The sequence below is a fragment of the Neolamprologus brichardi genome, chromosome 9 (assembly GCF_056152115.1).
Source record: "Neolamprologus brichardi isolate AB-2024 chromosome 9, ASM5615211v1, whole genome shotgun sequence".
Taxonomy (NCBI): Eukaryota; Metazoa; Chordata; class Actinopteri; order Cichliformes; family Cichlidae; genus Neolamprologus; species Neolamprologus brichardi.
In genome coordinates, this window is record NC_142112.1 from 36,270,738 (window position 1) to 36,292,592 (window position 21,855).

General features: G+C 38.8%; 1 protein-coding gene across 2 annotated transcripts in view; it reads right to left on the reverse strand.

Moving 5' to 3' along the window:
• Positions 1–589: 589 nt before the first annotated feature.
• Positions 590–21,855, reverse strand: part of LOC102783850 (phospholipase D1-like) — a 54,641-nt gene continuing 33,375 nt past the window's right edge. For both annotated transcript variants that reach the window (XM_087846482.1, XM_087846480.1), the window contains exons 12-26: positions 21,234–21,315; positions 20,960–21,070; positions 20,108–20,290; positions 19,323–19,542; positions 14,343–14,471; positions 14,151–14,269; positions 13,862–13,975; positions 11,666–11,776; positions 11,323–11,411; positions 10,161–10,274; positions 9,834–9,883; positions 8,234–8,368; positions 6,226–6,379; positions 5,366–5,483; positions 590–5,106 (exon numbers count right to left, since the gene is read on the reverse strand). In XM_087846482.1, the coding sequence (XP_087702608.1) occupies positions 4,882–5,106; positions 5,366–5,483; positions 6,226–6,379; positions 8,234–8,368; positions 9,834–9,883; positions 10,161–10,274; positions 11,323–11,411; positions 11,666–11,776; positions 13,862–13,975; positions 14,151–14,269; positions 14,343–14,471; positions 19,323–19,542; positions 20,108–20,290; positions 20,960–21,070; positions 21,234–21,315 (1,954 nt within the window). In that variant the 3' untranslated portion in view covers positions 590–4,881. The remainder of the gene's footprint in view (positions 5,107–5,365; positions 5,484–6,225; positions 6,380–8,233; positions 8,369–9,833; positions 9,884–10,160; positions 10,275–11,322; positions 11,412–11,665; positions 11,777–13,861; positions 13,976–14,150; positions 14,270–14,342; positions 14,472–19,322; positions 19,543–20,107; positions 20,291–20,959; positions 21,071–21,233; positions 21,316–21,855) is intronic.

Genomic DNA, 21,855 nt, shown 5'->3' on the forward strand with positions numbered 1-21,855 from the left:
TAATATTTAAACAAGTTTCCAAACATTTACCAATAAATGAAGCCATAAAACTACTCACATTAATTTCAGCATTTCATGTTATGAATTTAGCGTTTTTGTCAGTTTTAAAGACATTTATGCATTTTATAATTTTGAGAAATAGATGATGAGAATTTAAAAATGTATACCATGTTATTAAGAAATAAAAGGTGTTTTTAAAATTTATTTAAAATGTATTTTTCTACAGTGGCTTTCTTAGCTGGACGTTCCTGTTTTTCACAAACTTTAAACTTTCCATTTTAATTACAGGAAAAAAATGTTAATCTTTTATGAATAAAAATAAATTTTTAATTTCATTCAACAAAAAAGAACAATTGTGATATCATGAAAAAATATGTATTTCCATATAAGGGTTTAAATCCTAAAGAATTAGACTTTGATAATGAAAACATTTTAATATTTAACATCGTAGGTGCTGAACAGCCCATATAGATCCAGCACAGTGAGTGTGCCTCTGTGTAGATTGACAGAAAACTCTAAAGATGCTACTGAGCGACTTATACTAAGGAATCACTGAACAACACGATCAGATGCTTTTCAATGACTTGTTAACACCTCATTTATTTAATCCATCATTTCAAAAAGCAACACATGATGTGGTACTGCAGATCACTTTAAGGGGCTGCCACAAAGAAACAAACTGTGCAAATAGTGCATTTTTATAGAGATACAGCAAAAACAAAGGCAGACGAGAGAAAAGCTGAGATTCAAAGAACACGAGCAAACAGTCAGATTTCAGCCATATTTCTGTGTTTAAGTTGATTTATTTGAGCTCAGCCTTTTATATTTTAAGCTTCTGATTTAGATTTAATCTGATATCACAAAAGCTGAAAAGGTGAGGAGCTGAGAAAGCGCTGGACCAGGAGGTAGAAACAGAAAGAGCACACTTAAGGTCCAATTTCCAACAACATTAAAGTATCAGGTCTATCTTACAGACAGACACACCGATTAGCTTCAACAATGGCTTTAAAGAAAACCGTTCAGCTTATAAACTTCACACGTTTGTCCGTGACGGTTTAATGGCAACGAGCTGCTGTCATGCTGTCAGCTGCAGTCAGTAGAGATCCTTACACGTTTCAAATTTACAGCACAAAACAGCATCATGCAGAGGAACAGACCAACGAGGAAGACACTAATAGCGATGCTGCGTTCCAGATGTGTTAGAAGACCAGAAGATTCTGATGCATGAGGCTTCAATCATCAGAATCTGGTTAATCAGAAGGTATTTAACTGTAAATATTCCAAACCTGCAATAATATCTTTTGGCAACTTGAGGGGAGCAGAAACAAAGTACAAAGACAAAGCTGGTGGAATATCTTCTTGATAATGCACTTAAAGACACATTTTCTACAAGGTGAAGCCATGTTTGCATCCACAAAAGTCCTCTTTTAATCACCAGAAGTTAGGGTTGATTTGAGCAAGAAAAGGTTAAAACTGAAATTGTCTACTTTGACTGATTTATGTCAAAATCTGGGTAAATATCACCGTGACCATGTCAATGTCAAAGTCCACAAAGTCAATATGAAATCATGAAAGTCTTGTGGTCCGACTTCGTCGCACTTTACACCAAAGTGCAGTTCTGTTCCAAATAGGACCAACACTTAATCCAATTTCAAAGGAACGCCACAAGCATTGAAGGCTTTTGTTTGTTTGATTCTCCTCAGCTCTACACAGACTATCTAAGTAGCCGATCAGTATAGTGTTACATGCAGCAGCTGAACTGTAAGATGCAATTCTTAGAGTAGCTGGAGACCAAATATGCAGCTGAAAGAGTGAAAGTTTGACTTTTGGGGTGAATAGTTGATTCAGGACTGTGAAAATGTGACAGAAGCTACTCTTTTAGATCCCCCATGACTGTTAACACCGGATAAGTTAAAATGACTAAAAGGCAGAATGCAAATAGTATCACAGCCCACAGGCTAGATGTCCTGATCTAAGATAAGAGAGCTTTGATTGACTTCATGGTAGCAAAAACATGTGACTGCAGTGTCTCATGGTAGCAACGCTGCACACACAAGTTCACCAAGGGGAGATCTATCCAAGTACCACTGTTCAATCGTTCAGTCAACCAAACATTGGGAATCACCATCTGGAACAGTGACAGACTTTGGCATCATAACTTTCCAAATTAGATTTGATGGATATTCAGCAGGTGAACTCAGTAATGGACAATCATGTGTCTTTATTCCTGCTGCTTGTCTAAACTGGCAACAGTTTGCAGACACAGTCATCACAACAACTTACTAAAGTGGTAACATGTTGTTCTACCGCCCCCTGGTGGACATAAAACATCCACTATACCAGTAACAAACCAGTATTACCTGTTAATGCAAAGTTAGCCAATTCCGCTTTCTGACACAAAAGGAAATGCAGCAATGTAATAAACTCTTCATGCATGCTTCTCCAAATTAAATAGCTTTGTACAAGTCTATAATTTCCTAATAGTTTCCTGGAAATAGTGACACGTTGTTTGAATTGATCTCAATAACTGGAGTCTTTCTAAAAGTCAACCAATGAAAATAATTTATTACATCTAGAAAAATGTTCCCAATTACACACAAGTATTAAATTAATATTTATTATTATTTAAATCCCCCAATCACCAAGTTACAGTAGTGGTTTCCAGAAACTTATTATTAGGAAATTAGAAACCAGCAACATAGAGCTATATCAGTACAGCTGGTATAAACGTAGGTCACTTGAGGCTTAAGTCATGCAGAATCCACAGTATGAGGAATGTGTGTTAACATCAGCGTACAGTCCGTCATCTTTGGCACGTTTGAGTTCCTGTTTGACATAAATATTAAAAGCAGCCACATGAGACAAGTTTAAAAGGAAAACATGTGCAGAGACGCCCGACAGCTCGATCCGGCTCTTCATCCCCGCCTCTGCTCTGCTGGATTTAACGATTTAGTGTCTTTTGAAAGCAGAAGAGTCAGAGCTGGACGTTGCATAGTGTTGTTAGAGAACAGAGGCTCAAGCTGTGCTTAAAAAACAAACAAAAAAGGTAGAGTAATAGCTTCACGGTGACAGGGGAATTTCATTTTTTCCTGTAAACACGAGGCCTAGATTTTCAGGCACTGTAGAGTCCATCGCTCCCTCTGTTGCTGGTTTGTACGCCCATGTCTGTTGCTTCTGTATGTGCACATATGAGCTCTGGGAAGCTGTGGAGTCTCTCAGTCTTTGAACATTGTAAGGTTAGGTTCATAGATGTTACGTCACAGCTGACGCCATGCTGGAGGTGACGTTTACAAGGCTGTAAACAAAACTGTTGTATGTCTGTAACAAAGAGTCGATTCTGGTTTTTGGAGCTACTAAACAGAAAGTAACACACCAATGAGCCACAACATTGAGGTGGACTGGTCTGTCCGCTTCTGTCATAAATCAGATGGTGGATAGTCATGTTAAACATGGCTGAGCCCAAAACTCACACTGCTCCAAACCCTCCGTTTATAAAAATGTTTCCACTATTGGCTCTGTATGATGTCACAAAGTGGGGACAATCATAATGTGGTCACCCCAGGCTGTGAGAACAGAAGTCCTGGCAGTTTAAATGAATAACATTTATAATTTTGATGCAATTAAAGATTCTGCCCCAGGACCCTGGTATTTATCACGATTTCTGCAGACCAGGCTCATGCACATCTACATGCTACCACCCGTTGCAACAGCAGTGGTCTCCCCCACAAACAAAAACTGCCCATGACTTGAGGTCCATGCCCGACCCTAATGACTGTCCTTTAATAATGTGGGCTGCATTGATTGCTCTGCCTGCTCTGGCTCATCCTGCTGATGGTCGAACAGATTTTAGTGGAGTTTAGAAGTTTTGGCCTCTAGGCGGAGATCATGTTCCCAGGAAGGTTTTGCGTCATGTTTCATCATGCTGGGACGAGACCGCTGCTGTCAGGGAGTGTTGGTAACATAAAAGGGTGTATGCATTTAGTCTGCAACTATCTTTTAATGGGATGCCAGGACTCAAAGCTTCTCAGCAAAGCGCTGTTTTTTCACAAGATGTGATTCACTTCACCTGTCAGAAGGTTTAATGTTGTGGCTGCTTGATGTATGTTCAGGTGTGGTCTCGTATATTCGTTTAGAAACTGGAGCTTATTAGAGCTTTTTCAGATTAGTGTAACTCAAACAAATGTGGGTTTGAACAAACACACAAAAGCCTGCTTGCACAAAATTTGGGGAACTGACCGCATTTTAGTTCCTGCTTTATTGACATGAATATTCAGAAATATTTCTGCCTTAAGGGCAGACATTCCTCTAAAGCTGCAGCTTAAAGCTCATCACAGTAATTAGTAGGTGTTTCTAAATCATCTCTGATTTCTGTGATTTCCTTGTGTGACACAACCATTTTAAATGGTTTTGACCACACCTGTTTTCCTGTGGCACGCCTGTTGAGTAATCTATTTAAATCACATAAATTGTCTGTTGTCAATACATTTATTTATCATTTAAACTTCATGTATGATTTTATCTATGATTACTTCATTTTTCCAGTGTCTGCTCTCTGTGAACATGTCAGCATTCTTGACATGAGTCTGTGTGTTTGTGGAGAGTCTGAATCCAAATACTCACCACTGAGAACTCCTCGTGTAGCCGTGATCAGATTACAGTTTAAGAGTAAATGTCTCCTGAGAGTCTCAACTCAGGGAGGTGCTGTCTTGTTAACATGCAATCATGAGCTATAATCTATGGTGTGAAACAGATCATAACATTTAAAAAGCTCCAGCATGACCTCATCTGTTTCTGGTCAGAGCCCCGTCAGACCTCCAGAATGGCGTCAGAGTGTTTTCTATCCACCTTCCACTCAACGAACACAGACGTGCTCCCACTGCCTCAGGTCCAGACCTCCATGGGCACCATAGCCTCCTTGGAGCCGATGGGTGGAAGCAGGTTTTGTTCAGACAGGAACTGAAGAGGAAACTGAACGAGGAAGCCACGGATCTTCTTCAGCTCCTCCTGAGCCCGAGCCGGGTCCTCCTTGTCGAGGCCGGCCTTGGCCAGGTAGCCCTCCAACTCCATTATGTTACGGACGTCGCTGGATGGCAGACAGCGGAAAACCTGGAGGAGCAGGACAGAAACAAGAGATTGGAGCAATTTTTTAATGTCATTATTCAGGATCTATGACTGATTATGTATTTAAAGTATTCCTCCGTGACTGTGTGACAGCAAGTGGAAAAGTTCAGCTTTACCTTCAGCTGATATGCTTGTAATTTTAATATTGATTAAATCGTCCATTAAATAATAGAAAACTCATGTAAAAAATATATTTTATAAAAAGAAAGAAAAAGTTGAGCTGAATACAAACGAGTACACTCACCCGCTGGTAGATGGAGGCGTTGCGAGCGCTGGTGGACATCCAGACCTCCTTGTAGAAGTGATCGCTGATTGGATCCGAAACATCGATGGTGGGATCTGTGTAAGCGCCGAGGATCGTCCTGATGGACACAGGAGGAGGGTGAGACACACAATATAATAAGTAAAATCTTTACATTTCATCATATCATTAAACAACCAAGAGACTTAAAGGGTAGAAAGTGAATATAATAATCATACAAAATTTGCACATTTACTTCGAGACTAACTTGAAAAGAATTTAAAAGGCAAATAAGAACTATGTTTAAAAATGGATACAATATAGCGTAACTTAAAGCTTAAAGGCTGCACTTCAGTCACATCTGGATTGTTTAATTTCATGGATTGAACCAAATATTAAGAAGAAGTGACTCTGTTTGCACTATCACACCTCTTTTTATCTGTTCTGTGGTTTCTTTTTTCTTTTTGAAAGAAAACAATGTAACTAACTAATCAGGACCTAGATGTCAGTATGGATGCAGAAACTCAAGTCGTGCGTGATGTGAAGGGAAATTTCCAAACTGGCAGAGGTGTGCAGTCTGAGACTGTTTGAAATCTGCACCCAGTGAGAGGTGAAGAGCAGAATCCATGTCAGAAAACAAGGAGGTTAGGAGAGCAGCAATGCACTAATATTAAATGAATCTAAAAGAGGGCTTTTGCCTCAAACACGCTCCTTCAGGCTGGGACTGAACCTCCCATTCTGTCACCACTTTAGCGTTGGACAGCTGATTTGAGAATGTACGTTTCCAGTTATCATCATCATTAAATAATCAGTGTTTCTGTCAAATAAGCCTTTCTAATGTGTAATTGCACATTTTTCAGTACTTGAAGCACTCGAGCCGGAGCTGCAGGGCGTATTTTCCCGCCTTGTACGGCTTTCCGTCCATCACCGAGTCCACCATCTCCGAGTCCTCCACGATCACCGCCACCTCGCTGTCCCGCTTTCCCAGCATGCTCCGGTCGTTGATGTTGGCAGAACCTGAAGAAACAGAGGATCAAACCAGGCGTCAGGGGACAGAAGGCACCAGCAGGGGGCGCTGCAACACTGGATTTTAGACTGTTTATGTTTCTGCTGTTCAGGCTGTTTGCATCTCTCTCACAGCCAGAGTGTACTGGAGGTTTCTTCCTCCCCATTTTCACTTCACTTTATGTTAGAATCACATCCTAATCATAAGACCTGCAGCTAAACAAACACATTTCACTAAAACTACCACAAGACACTAAAAGACTTAATTACAATTAATTCAACAGGAGAGTTTTTTTTAATAAAAGTTTACTTTTACTTTCTTGTGCTAATTCAGCTTTTTAGGGAAATGTTCGTCTTTTAAATTTGTCTTTGTGGGTGTGGGCAAAATAAAAGCACCAACTTCCCATTTAAAAACAGAGAAAAACGCATTTATTCCTAAATTTACTTACGACGCAAACAGCAACAAAACAGTCAAGACATCAGCAACATATCCTGACAGTAGGATGCTGACACTGTTCAGTGGTTAAGAGTTACTACCAACTATCACCGAAACTTAGAGATGATTCACAGAAAAAAAGATCTTGAGATGAAGTTTGGAGATTGTTTGAAAGAGGAAGTTCTGCTCCCTCAGATTATCTCTTTATTCTTCTGTGGCCGAATATTTTTATTATTTTAACCATCACTTCCCCACATTGTCCACCAATATTTATAATACTGATGTCACCACACTATCAGATAATTCTGCCTTTGAAATCTACTGTACTAACTCTCCTCCCCATCACCACCACATCCGTCAACGACTCTCAGATTGTCCGTACACAGCACTCTGGGCCTTTCTTATGAAAACATCCGAGAAACTCAATCATTGCCTCCCAAATTAACCCATCAGAGTCTCATTTTATATCTCGATATATAAAAAAGTGGCTTTAGATGATGCCACTTGTGGCCACAAGTGGTGCCCTCCCACAGTGGGTTTAAAACCTGAACTAAAAACCTCGAGATTTTAATTTAAGCGCCTGAAACTTTCCACAGTAAGAAGGTAACATTTTTAAACAGCATCATTTAATATTAAAACAAACAAACAAAAATGTAATATCCTGCCTTTGGTTGTTTACATGAAATGATCCTGATGATTTTATAACACACAAACCCAGAAGTCAAATCTTTTTTCTTTTTTTTTTTGCCTGTCTCATTTGGTTCTTTAGTCGTCAGAATTGTTGTCTGAAGACCAACAAGGATACCCAATGGATTTATTTTGCCAAATGGATCATCATGGCATTGCCGTATTGGTCCATTTGACCTTAGTCGACAAGAAGTCAAATCTAAGGAATCGACTTCAGTAATTTCCTTAGATTCACTCATTTTTGTCTTTTACTTCAAACATTTATTTGCAAAAATAAGAAAACTTATTGTCTTTTACAGCTACTATGTCATGATATACTAACAGTGATCAAATTAATGTATAAATTATACTATTTATTGGAAATTTATAAGGAAATTCTGTAATTCTGAATTAAATGATTAAAACTCTTATAGTAATTTCCAAATAAAACTAGAGTTGTGGAAGCACGCGTCTTTAAATGAACTTATAAACCGAATAGATCATCAGCTTCCTGTAAAGCACTGCATCTTCCACTAACCTGCACAAAAGACAAGCTCTGATCAGAAACAGGTGTTTGATTTCATCTCTCCATCTTTGAAAACTGTCTTATCTTGTGGAAACTGAGTCGTGACTTTGTTTTGAACCATTTTTAAAAACATCTAAAATCTTCTGACACGTCTCACTCTGCAGCTCTCATTTCTCGCTTCTCTATTATACATGTTCAGGGTGGAATTTAATTCCTATACTCAGTTGAAGCTGCTCACCGATGACGACGGTGTTGTCGTCCGCGATGAGCATCTTGCTGTGGACATAGATGAGCTCAGTGACGAGCTTCCCCTCCAGATCAGTGTGAGTCCTCAGACCAGCGATGGAGATGTAGTTTATCCAGTTATCTCCCACTGCAAGCAAACGCCACACAGTTACAATCACATCATTATGTTTTTATCATTGAAACTGTATAGAAAGATCAGAAGATCCACAACGTCACCTAGTGTTTGCTCATAAAGAACTGACTGATGCGCTTCTCTGGCTGATACTATAGATTATTTATTAGGGGTGGGGGAAAAATCGATACTGTGTAGTATTGTGATATTTTGTTTGCTAATAATGTATGGATACAGGGACAGCAGAAATCAATATTTTGTTACAAATTTTTGCTCTGACTTCAGAGCATGTTGATCCTTTTTCTGAGCAAGAATCCTGACATTCCTTCACTGTCCAAATGTGTTTAACTTTTTTTATGGCAGCAATAAACATGACAGTTTACTTATTTTAATTTAAGACATGTTTTATTTTAATTAAGTTTAAAACTTTTTTATTTAATGTAAAATTATATTTTGTTTTAATTTACTTTCAAATTCTTCAGTTGCTGAAGGGGCTGCATAGTTTTCATAAACTGCAGAGTTCAGAATAGCTATAATTGTACCAGATGGTTGATTCAGTTAAGTTGGACTAGACTGTAATACAAACCGTTCAGTTTGTCAACAATAAAACTGAAATGAGAGAAAGACTGAGTGTGAGACTTTGATATTAGATAAAATGAATATTGATAAAGTTTACCTTTATGTACAGAATCTGAATATCGCAAAATATTTTAAAAAATTGCAATAATATCGTATCGTGCGTTAAGTATTGTGATAATATCGTATCGTTGGATGTCTGGTGATTCCCACCTCTATTATTTATCTTACAATATAAAAGTGTTAGTTGGTGATATACAAATGAAACTGAAGTGAGCGAGGGAACTATGAATAAAATGTTCAAATTGACTCAGGTAAGAGCTTCATTGCTACAACTACAATTTACAGGAAAACATTGCTGAAGTTACTGTAACTGTAACAATCTGCACTGTAACTGTAACAATCTACACTGTAACTGTAACAATCTGCACTGTAACTGTAACAATCTACACTGTAACTGTAACAATCTACACTGTAACTGTAACAATCTGCACTGTAACTGTAACAATCTGCACTGTAACTGGAATCCCATTTTAACACTGCGCTGCAATGACTTGAATGGTATGGACTGTTTCATTTTAGGGATAAAAGGAGTTTCTGGTTACTACACAAGTTAGGACGTAGATTTCCAGCAGAAGTATAAACCAAGCTTTAGGCATTACTGCACAAATATACACGATAAACAGGATTTGAGATTAAAAGTCTATCTAAGATTCAGCTGACTGTAAATAAACTGCTTTTTTCAGAACTTGAAGTTAATTTATTAACTTAACCCTACATATGTTAAAGGCTGTGACACAATGATGGAAAATACAGTGGATACAGTGCAAAGAGAGCTCATAGTCCCAACCAGAGCAGCTACGTGACACCCTGTAACTATCAGGGTGTTGCAGTGCTGACTTACTCTCTCTCTTGAGCTGGGAAATGATGGAGTGGTCTCCTCTGTTCATGGTCCTGCAGGGACAGAGAGACAGAGGAGGTTTAGCAGCAAGTCCACATTCCACACAACACAAGGCTCTGTGTGTGTCAGCATGGTTGAACAGGAAGCGCTGCCTGTTTACTCAAGAATGTGGGCGAGGAAAAAATGCTTCAACAAAAAAAGGAACGGAGTGAAGGCACACACACACACACACACACACGGCAGATATAACAGGTGTGTGTGTTAAAAGGTAAGGTGTGGCAGTGGTTTAACATGGCTCATTCTTTGTTACTTACAAAAACACACACACACCTGTAGTTGAAGTGCATGACAGCCTGGATGGCGCTGCCGCCTCCAGTGTTGATGTCTCCTTCAAAGCCCGGCAACAGCGGCGTCACCACATAAACGCGATACGTTTTACCCTCCCTAAAATCACACATAGAAAATCACAACATTTCAGTGTATTTATGAAGCTTTTCACAATATTTTAGACTCTTTTGTCTTTATTTGATGACGTCCAATGATTGGCAGCTTTTCCCTCAACTGCAGAGTTCGCTACCAGGCTTGACACCTCAGATGGTGATTAAACATCCATTAACTGTCCATCAATTTGGCAACCTTATCCGAGATGCCATCAAACAAAGATCAGTGCCTCCAGGACCAGAACATCCAAAATATCCAATAGCTTGGTAGAGGGTTATATTCGCGCTTGATTCATTAAAGGCTATTTTAATGAGCTCAGTAACTTGAGAGGAGGAAGAGGTACTTCAGTCCTTCTAAACATGACTATAAAATCAAAACAATCTTCTAAATAACTGTACAACAACAAGCAGTCCGTGAATTTTCCAGAATGGACATTGTTCTTGTGCACAACTTTGACTTTGAGCCCAGGAAGTTGGTGCAAAAACAGATGTGTCTTCTCAGAAGCATAAACTCAGATAAAAACGTGTCTATGCGGGTAAAAAAAACCACATCTGCTATAGTGTAAATACAAAGATTCGATTAAGAATTTGAACTTCAGAGTGTGGCCATTTTAAAGATCTTTAAATGAATTATGCATTAAATATGCTGCACATGTTTTCCTGCGTGTGCATCCACTAAAGCTGGAAGGTTCATCAAAAACCATCCTGGACTGTTTATAAACTGAAGCCACAGAGACGTCGGGGCAGGTTTGTGTTTCTGCAGGATGGAATAAACTCAAGTTCCCGCCGGCAAAACATCACAGAGAGGAGAACCATCGAAATGGAAAGTATCCAACGAGCTCTTCGACTGTGTCAGACCGAGTTCATCTGTTAAACATGTGGAAGGTACACAGAGCAACACAAACACTGTGTTTCCAGGAAATAATGTCACAATAAACCAGAGCGAGTGTCGAGTCCATCGGAGTGTTTTTACTCTAAACACACAGCAGCCACACAAACATCGACAAACTGTGAGTTCTTTCAGCGTTACGCTGTGTGCATTTGTGTTTTACCTGTACGCACGAATGATGCGCTCTGCAATCGCGTCTCCTATCTGGTTGAAAACATATTTGTTGTCGGCACAGCTGATGAAGAACTGATTCTGGGAGATAAAAACAGAAACATTCTTATATCCTGTACAAAGGTCATAAATATTTTCTGCGAAGTGCTCCTGTGGATATCAAAGCTTCATGCTGCATACGCAGTCCTGATTCTGCAAGAACATGAAGCCAAAATAAGGCTGAAGCTTTAAAAATCAAGTTGGTATCTTTCTATGTTGTAGCTTTTAGAAACAATTTCTACTTTTGTTGTTATACTTCTACTACAGGAAGGTGTTATATCTGTAAAAATGAAAACCTCTATGTAGATGAAGTGCTGGCTGTTCTTGATGACGTGGACGTAGGCATTGTGGATGGACTCTTCGTGGTATTTGATGCCAGCAGACCAATCTGAAGCTGAGCGCAGGATCTGAGGGAACACAGATTAGAGATGGGAACAAGTCACAGGACTCTGTTTCCTGTCACTCAGAGGAAACTTCACAGACAAGATTTATTACTTTTTTGTGTTTATTTCAGCTTCAGCTTAGTGATTGCTAAACATTTACAAAAAAAAGTTGGAAACTCTTCCTTGTGAACATGTTTCTATATTTGGTTATCAGCTAGTTGTATTCCCATTTATTCCCATATTTTGATTTTATTCTGCTTAATTTTTCCATGCTGGATAACCTGATGTGGGTTAGCAAATGAATTACAAACAAATAACTATGTGGGAAATTTATAACATTTCCCATGATTTTGTCTTTTTTATGTTTTGGGAACCTCTGAACTGTAACTCATAGGGATGGGTATCGAAACCCGGTTCTTGTTGAGAACCGGTTCCCACTGTTTCAATTCCTTGGAATTGTTTGCCATTTTTGCAAACGATTCCCTTATCGATTCCAGTCGCCCCGAATGACGTCACCACGTTGCGGAGCGTCATTTACCTGGCAGGAAACACGGCGCCCAAAAGTTTGATTATACTTTACGAGAACGGATGACAACGGGGCAACTTGCAAAGTAGATACTTCATGTTTTTAATTCCGCTCCGGACTCGTGAATCTCAACCCAGCAGCAGCGGTAACGTTTGCACGTCCTCTCCCGTTAATGCGGCAGGTAAATAATCAACTAACAGTGTATATTATGTTAGCGCGATCTGCCTTATTACAAACCTGCCATTACTGTGCATTTAGGTGACCATGATGAGACAGAGTCTGGCTCAGATGCTGGCAGTTCTCACTGCAGTCTACCGGTAGCGTCTCCTTTCAGGCCAGGATAGACGAATGTCACCGAGCAGTGACTCAGTTTGTGGTCAAAGGCTTGCACCCATTTGCCACAGCAGATGATTTTCAGTAAGTGAATGTGTTTAATTGTAGGCAGGGACATTACTGGATATTCTTGTGTAATTGCTACAGAATAATTTATGTTATACTTTGTTATTGCTACAGAAGAATATTTATTTTATTATTTTACATTTACAATTTTTTTTCCTGGGGACCCTGTGACACCCCATTGAAGAGCCGTAGGCTGTGGATCTCTCAAGATGTCACTGTTGGGTTTGTAAGGCCATGTTACTCCTAAATTTCTATCTTGTTCGAAGAGAAGATATAAAACAAAGTTCTAAGCTAATCGACCTTAGTGTTCTCCTTTTTTAAAAAGAATCGATAAGAGAATTGATAAAGAATCGAATCGTTAAACAGAATCGAAAATGGAATCGGAATCGTGAAAATCCTATCAATACCCATCCCTAGTAACTCAGATGATGTTTTGTTGGTTTGATTTGAGTGTGATCTTCAGCAGGTGCTGGGGCATTTTGCAGTTGAACGTGAAGCAGCTGGAATGAGAGTCAGCACCTCCAAGTCTGACCTTGTACAGTTTCCAAGTACGAGGTCTTGGTTCTCTGCCAGAAAACAGTGGATTTCTACCTCTGAGTTGGGGAAGAACCCCAAGCAAGGACAATAAAGATCTTATTCACAACTGATGTGATCCTAAACTGACCACAAGACAACGCAGTCAAACTCTACGAAGGTTATTTGAGATGAATCACTGAATATTATCTTCATGGAAATGAAAGGATTGGTGTGCAAAAGGAATCGTGTACAATTGTACGATCTACTGTACAATACAAAGCGCCTTGAGGCGGCTGCTGTTGTGATTTGGCGCTATATACATAAAACTGAATTGAATTGAATAGAAACATAATTGGACCTAAGACAGAGCTCTGGGGGACACCACAAAACAACATGTCAGTTCAAGTGGCAACGTTCTGGCCTAATAATCATAAAGCTCCTGTCTGAAAAGTGAGAAACAGGCTGATCTGGACACAACAAACGACATAATAATGTATATTACAGTATATAAACCAATGTTTGTAGCTTCAACTTTTTACAATTAATGTAAAACTAATTAATTCACCGAAGATTAAGGCACATAACTGACACCAGATGACTATTAGCTAAGCCAGCAAAAGTAACAACAACCCCAAAGTAGCCTACTTGGGGGTAGTACCTCTACTAACCTGTACTTTGGTGGGGATGCAGTTGGGGACTTGGTATCGCTGTTCTCCAGCTGTGGTGTGAGACTTGGGCAGCAGATATGGGTATGACAGGGAGCGGTACTTTGGCTTCACAAGCTGGTAATGCAACAGAAAAGAGATCTCATCAACTTTTTCTTCAACAGTCATGAAAATCAAGCAGACTTTGTTTAGTCCAGGTCAGTTCAACCAGGGATCACATCATTTTTGATCACAACTTTCCCAGTTCTGTCATTTTTATTCAGACTGAAGCAGCAGCAGCATGACCCCCAACCTTAGTGAAATTCCACCGCTGGATGAAGTGTCTGGCCACATCCCGAGCTGCTTTCCCATGAACCACTGAGGCGATGTCATGCCAAGGCATTCTGGGAGTTTTGTGCCTGTCTATGAAATCTAAAGAAGCAGAAACAGGAAGTTCAGACCTAAAGAAAAGCATCAAGAGTGAGACCATCAATGATGTGCTTACCATCGAAAGGCTTATCTAGCTGAATCCAGTCCTTGTGCACAAAGTTGCAGTAGTCTTTCCCGTGCCAGAATCGCGTGTTCCCATGCAACTCTCCGACCCCCGCAGGCTCATTTTGCACTGGGACAGAGGCTATAAAACAATTGATATTGATCAATTATCTATCATCAAAAGAAGACAATGAACTATTTCAGTGAGTTCACCCAACCTGGGTTCATTTTTGACCAGTTCTTATTATACTTATTTCAAACCATTATATGGTCAATATACAATGATAACAACGGTCTCTTCTTTGAGCATTTCAGTTTTCCTGATGTTGCACCTGTGCTGTTTAAACAACGCACCATTTTCAAACATGGTGGGATCTTCAAGGATACTGCTGCTGACAAAAATACACATCCAAGCACACACCACAGTTAAACTGTATATCAGAGATGGATGGCGTCAGCACGGTACGTGAGATTTATTGTCCAAAGTGATACAAATAAGGACCATACTTTAATAGTGGCCATGGATCAATAGAGGCCATAAACCGATCTGGAAAGTGTTTACTGAGGTCATAGATCAAATGAAAAGCACACTTTCATACAATCAAACAAAAAAAATCCAGCCATTTAAAAATAAGACTGGTTTAATACCTTTACATGAGCATTGGATTTTTATTAAATTATTAAATGTTGTTTATGTAGCGCCAATTAACAAAAGCAGTTCTTTCCAAGCTCACCTGAAGTCGTTTTATACGTTTTTATGTGGAGTAAAGATCCCACAAGTTGGACATGGACTCTTTTAACAAGCATGTAATGATTACATTAAAGAATAAAACCACCTAATTTAACACACATATCTCTTTAGGCGTAAACTGACAGTGCCAACAACACACATTCAGACACAGTAATAGATGATGTTTTTAATACTATATGTGTTAGTCTAATGTGGTTGTATGGGGTCTGCATTGACCTTCTGTGTTGTAAGTTATAATGGCTGCACAGCTATTAAGGATCAAATCAGCTTCTAAATGGTTTTTCTCCCTCTGCTTGCTTCTTACAGGCTTTGAGGCTCAGGACCAGCACAGCACACATTACATAAAAAATAATGTGATTTTTTTTAAGTAAGTTAGCACAAATCATTTTTTAATTTAGTAGAACTTGAAAGGATTATCAGAGGGTAAACATTTAGTATTGTGCCAGAAACATCTGGCTATTCTTAGTACTGTATACCTGCAATGGACGTTATCTTAAGTAAACTTCACTTTGTTTTTTGAGGCAATGAGTCTTTTTAAGTTCTGGGAACCAATTTAATTTTACAGTGCAGCTTATCTTAAAGAGCCATGGAGACTCTGTCAGTGATATATGGGTGTTGAAAATGCTTCAACAGCCATTTTAAAGACATGAAACAGCAGCTGGAAGGAGGACAGGATATAAACAGAGACTGAACTCCACTCACCCTGTTTGCACTACAATCACTTCACCTACCCGCCAGGCTGGAGGCTCATTTTAAAAACATATTCATACGGTCAACTGCGTCAGATGTGCAAACAAAGAGAAGAAGCAACAGCAGGGGTGATTTTTCTGCCCTTATTGTTTAATTTGCATCACGTTCCCTGTGATATGACATCAGCAGGATTAACGTAGATGAACGTGGCAAACAAACAAAATGCCTGCAGCAGCTGTTTTACTGCAGGAAGGAAACGCGCTCAGAAACGTGTTTGTTTAAAAAATAAATAAATGGAGTGAAAGTGATTACAGGCTGTGGTATATCATTAAAGGGAAAATCTGAAACAGGCCACAATCAGACTGAGCTGTGAGTTATTTAAGAGAAGGCTGATTCCTTATCATTAAACACGTTTTCACCCTCTGTGTGTTTTCTCCTTACTCCCCCATTTCTTAGCTTTTTTTGATGTTTCTGAATGTATTTATGTTCTCAGCTCACTGAGCATGCAGGTGCAATGGACTAGATAACAGCACTGAGTACCTTTGGTCGTTTGATCAAAACGTGTTATTACGTGCCCTTGCATACAGCCCCACAATGTTTCTGTTTCAATGTCTCTAATGCATACACCATGTATATAGTTCACTCACATATATGTATATATGTACACATACATATTGCTTTTGATTTTTCCCTCGTTGTATATTGTTTTCTCATTTCACTGTGCAAGAAACTGTACAACAGGGGTGTCAAACTCAAATACACAGTGGGCCAAAATTCAAAACTGGAACAAAGTCGCGGGCTAACGTTAATATTTATTGAAATATATTTATTCCTCCAGATATAAGAATGAATCTTTTCTTCTTTTTTTTTTAATTGACATTTTAGAATCACTATACAATACCATCATCTTCAGCTATCTGTCAGTACATATATTTTTTCTTTTTTTTCTATATTTAAACAACTAAAATATCCATACAATAAGAATGAAAGAAAAGGAAGAAAAGAAAAAGAAGCAAAACAGGAAACAACAAACAAAATAAATAAAAAATACATAAGGAAAAAGAAAAAAAAAATAAACAAATAAATGTAGGGAGTGTGTTTTTGTTTCCATTAATGTAACTAATATTTCCTCTAGTCTTCTAGTAGTTAACAAAGTCAAAATCTAAAGCAAAAGCAAAAACTGGCCTGTGTTTTTTAATGTAGTCCATCCATTTCTTCCATCGTGATACAAACAGGTCCCTCTTGTATGAATCTTTTTTATGGACTCAAACACGTTTTGCTGAAAAACTGAATATGGAACAAGCAAAGCTTAATACTAAACAATATATATATTAGCTGTATAATACCAGTAGGCCAGCTCTGATAGTAATTTGGTATGGCTTCGCGGGCCAAATGTAATTAGTCTACGGGCCAAATTTGGCCCGCGGGCCAGAGTTTGACACCTATGCTGTACAATGACAATAATGACAATAAAAAGCTCCAAGCCTAAGTCTCTCTAAGTCAGTCGATCAGGAACATTAAACTTTTAGACTTTTGAGTGAGATTTTTGTTTTGTTTAGAAAATCAATAGAACAAAAGTGTCCAAAAACTCATTAAAATAAAGAGAAAATAATTCCAAAGACTGAAAAGCCAGGACACACTGGAGGCTCTCAGGTATATATTATCGTAGAAGCGGGTTTTGATTACTTCCATTCTTCTATTCTGAGTTGCCATCTGAAGGTTTCCCATTCGTGGCCAGACCTTTTTCTCTACATGCCCAAATTATGAATCAAAACCCGACTATCCCACTGTAACGGGACTTATGGTTCACACAGAGGCCTGTTAGATGGAAGCATTAACCTCCTAGGACCTGGTGTCCACATATGTGGACATAACATTTTGGGTTATTTAGACTAAAATACTCAATTTTGCTCTACATGGGCCTGATATCCACTTACGAGGACATTGTACTGCTACTGTTCTATCAACATTTTAAATGAATATCCTCATATGTGGCTCTTATTTTTCTTAAAAACAAAAATAAGGTAAAAAAAAAAAAAAAAAAAAAAATCTGGTAATTCTTTGTTTTTACATTCATTGGGCCCCAATATCCCCAAATATCAAAGAGAAATTAAAAATGCATGTCGTGGAAGAGTTCGGGTCTTAGGAGGTTAAATCAGGTCTGTTAACGCTTGCTTGTTAGTGATAACTCATACAGTAGCGACTGCATTGGCACACTAAAATTTCTACTAATTGTTTTCCTGGTATAACATTTATTCTTTTGATTAAATGTCTTGTCTTAATTTAAGTTAAATAAAAGAATAGAAGCTTAGATTGACCTTTGACAAACAGAATCAAATGTCAGTCAGTCAAGCTCAAACCACAGCAAAGCACACTGCAAAACAGGCGATCTAGCAGCCACCCTGCTTCCAACTCACCAGCCTGGCACAGGCCGAGCGGTATGGCCACCCTCGGCTCTGACAGCCTGCCGGGGATCAGAGCCTGATGGCTGCTGATGCTGTCAGACCAACCTAAACGCAGCGCCCATGAAAACACACATCAAATCACCTTCTTCCCTCTAAGCAGGACCATTTGAGTTCATGTTAATTAATAACACCTCATTAACTACAGGTTAATTTCAGCTGTTCTTGATGCAGTTCTGACGGACACATAATACAAGAGACTGACGAGACCAAGGCAGATAAGAAAGCATCAGCACGAACGCCACCATCAAATATGATGAAAACAATGTAAGAAATGTTTTAATTTAACAAAAAGAGAGTAAAGAAACAGCTAACAAGAAAGAATGCATGTATTGATTTAATAAAGATAAACAGATAATAATAAATGTTTTTATTAAAGTAATAAAAAGAAAGGAAATAAAAATAAATCAAATAAAAGCAAGGAATAAATAAACCTAGTAAAAATTTACATTTTAAGATGAAATGTATTTAAAAGAAAGACAAAAAATAACCTAAACTAATAGTTTTAGATTCATTTGTCTTTAATTCCTGTTTTCTATTTCATTAAACTTTGCAAAGTTTTATGGGGGCAAAGCTGATGCTTTGATTATTGATGATTACCTCACTCTGTCACCTATCATCTTCCATAGGAATGTCATTCCCAAAATGGCATGAATCGTACACCAGTAGCACACAGTACTGTTTACCTAACCCATGTGTTGGCAACCTCCAACATCAAAAGAGCCATTTTAGATCATCCTATGAAACTACATTTAAAAAGAGCAGCATGTGATGGAGACATGGAGGCAGAAGATACCAATGTCATTAGCCGATAGAGTCCCATGTGGCTCACAGTCTCCCTAAGCTAACCTAAACAAATTGCATCTGTTTCATCAAAACCTTGTAAAAATACTGAAGGCAAGGATGAAAACACAATATAATTTAAGCGCCGGTAAGCAAAAACCTTTTATTTTTGCAGAGACACACACTCTGCACATAAAGTCGAGTAAGCAGTTTTTGTTTTTTTTAAAGTGAAAGTACACCCATGCACCCTGACATAAGCGTGTTCTGTGCATCTGCTGTGTTGTGCATGCACTTTTGCAAAACTCACACTCTTCGTGCTCCAGGTCGCTGTCGCTATCGGCGTGGGCCAGCCCGTGTTTCTGCAGGTGTCTTCTGATGCTCATCCTGGTCCTCCTCAACCTCCCGTGACTCTTTAGCCTTGGCTGGTCCATCGAGTCTGCCACAGTGAATACGCCTTTTCCGTTGCTCTGGGAAAACGTACCACTGCCGTTGGCTTGGGCAGCCACGCCGGGAGAGGCAGCTGCAGCCTAATAAACAGCAATAAAACAGATGTATTATCACTCTTGTACTGCTTTCTTTAATGTAAATCTGATCCAGTTAATTCAGTTAATTTATATTAATTATGACTATTGGGTTCAGTTTTAGATCATTTTCTTTCTGTTATTTTTGGGTTTTTAATATTTTTTATTAAGAAAGTTTTTAAAAAGTTATCCAGTTTATAGAAAGCTTGGTTAGAAGAAGACTTTGAGCAGCAGATCATTCTATCAGAAACATAAAAGTTGGAGTAGGCATGTGTGATATTGTGGCTAAGACTGTTATTAATTTGAGAGGCCCTAGAATGGATCCCTGGGGAACACCCTTGGTTATAAGGAGGTTAATTAGCACCTAATATCAGAACATGGGATGAGGGTTCTAAACACCTGTCTGGGTATGTTTCTGTGCAGGGTTTTCTCGTTGTGAGCAGAGCATTAAATCCTTTAGTCTATTTGAAAGAAACGAGATAAGTATCTGTGGAGAGTGATGATGGGAATTTAGGAGGTCTATGAAATGTTTTGATTCTTGCACAAAGTGACACTAAACTGAAGAAGTGACCTGCTCCAAGTGAGAGAGCGTCACACTCCCAACATCGGTGAGCCGGTGTTCCCTGTCATCCCAACGTCCATAAGCGAGGTCAATCCCACCCACAAAGGCCACCGACTGATCAATGACGATGATCTTCTCATGATGCGCCCACAGGTACACAGCGGAGGAGACGTGGTCTGGGTGGCGCATCACCTGGTGAACAAAATATCCCAAAATTTAGAGAAGAAATGCAACGTGTCAGCCATTATGAACCTGCAAAAGACCTTTACACTTGTGTACTTGTGTAACAGGGTCATAAATCACATTGTTATAATTACCCAAAATGTGTCCTAAACCCCCAAACTGTTCCTTTTATACCTGACTTTTAGGACCTCCAAGCCTGTAGTTATGTTCATTATCAGTTAGAGCCCCTCCTCATTCTTTTCTTCTTCTTCTTTGGTGCAACCCTATAAATACAGTGTACCCCTTTTGCCTCTCCCCTTTTCTACAATTCCCCTGTGGGAGAGGTTGGTGTCATTTCTTTCCCAACACTTTAAAACACACACATAATGCATATTTAGCCACCTGGATGTTTCTGATTGCGATTTTAGTTCAATTATTGTCACTATTAAGCCTGTTTTTTGTTAGATGTTATAAGTGTGTAGTATGTGTGTATCATAAATGAGATTTAGGTGCCATAAATGCTAGCATGAATATATACTCCTTGCTAGCTTGGAAGTTGCGGTGGGTTGAGCTAACCCTCTTCCCCACTGTTTGTATTTGGTCGTAGGAGCTGGAGTGGGCAAATTATTTACTTGGAGGTCTTTCTTTCTTTTACCTTTTTTAACAGACACAACGCAGAATCACACCGGTTACACTTGCCTTGATGTTGGGGTGGAGGCGCAGCAGCGTTCTCTTGCTGTATCCTGAGTTAATGCCCAGAGCTAACTCCACCTCCTTGTAGAGCATCACAAAGATTCGAACTCCTTGTTGCTGTGGGGGGAGAGCAGGGAAACAATGAATCAGGACACAACCTTAGATTTAGCTTTCGGATGAAATAAAAGAGGGAAAAATACTTTGTATTATTATCAATATGGAGAAATTGACATGGCAGCTCTACTTTTGCTATAAAAACTAAGAAAAATGTCCTTCTTACCGCTTTGCGTTTCAGTATGCAGTCGAGACGCCATCGGTTTCCTTCAACAACCGGCCTTTTCAAAAAGATCTCTGGACTCAGCCTGCGGGACGAAACAGGCCAAAAAGGTTTTTCCCCTCATTTCACTCTGACTGTTACACTTCCTCCTCCTTTCCTTTCATTCATCTTTTCTGTTCCTTCCTTTGCTTGTTTTCTGGTTTCCCTTTTCTCTTTCCTTAACCTTTCTATCCTTCCCTTGCTTCTTCTTTCCATTCCTTGTTTCTTTTCCTTTTCAATATTCATGCACAGATTATGTAAAAATAATCCTTCCTTTACTTCCTCCCTAGCTAATCCGGAAGACTTAAAACTGCGGATTGCGGCCTCCAGGATACTTGATTACACTTACACACTTAAAAACTGTACTTTTGAGTTAAAATATATATCTATAATTTTAATAAATGACAAATTAAAAAGGCATGAACATTTTTTTTGTATGGAAAAAATATCGAACCGAACCGTGAATTTTCGTTTTTGTTTTGTTTGTTAATCGTTGCACCCCTAATAAATAAATAAATAAAAATAAATAAACAAAATAAATAAATAAATAAATAAATATATATATATATATATATATATATATATA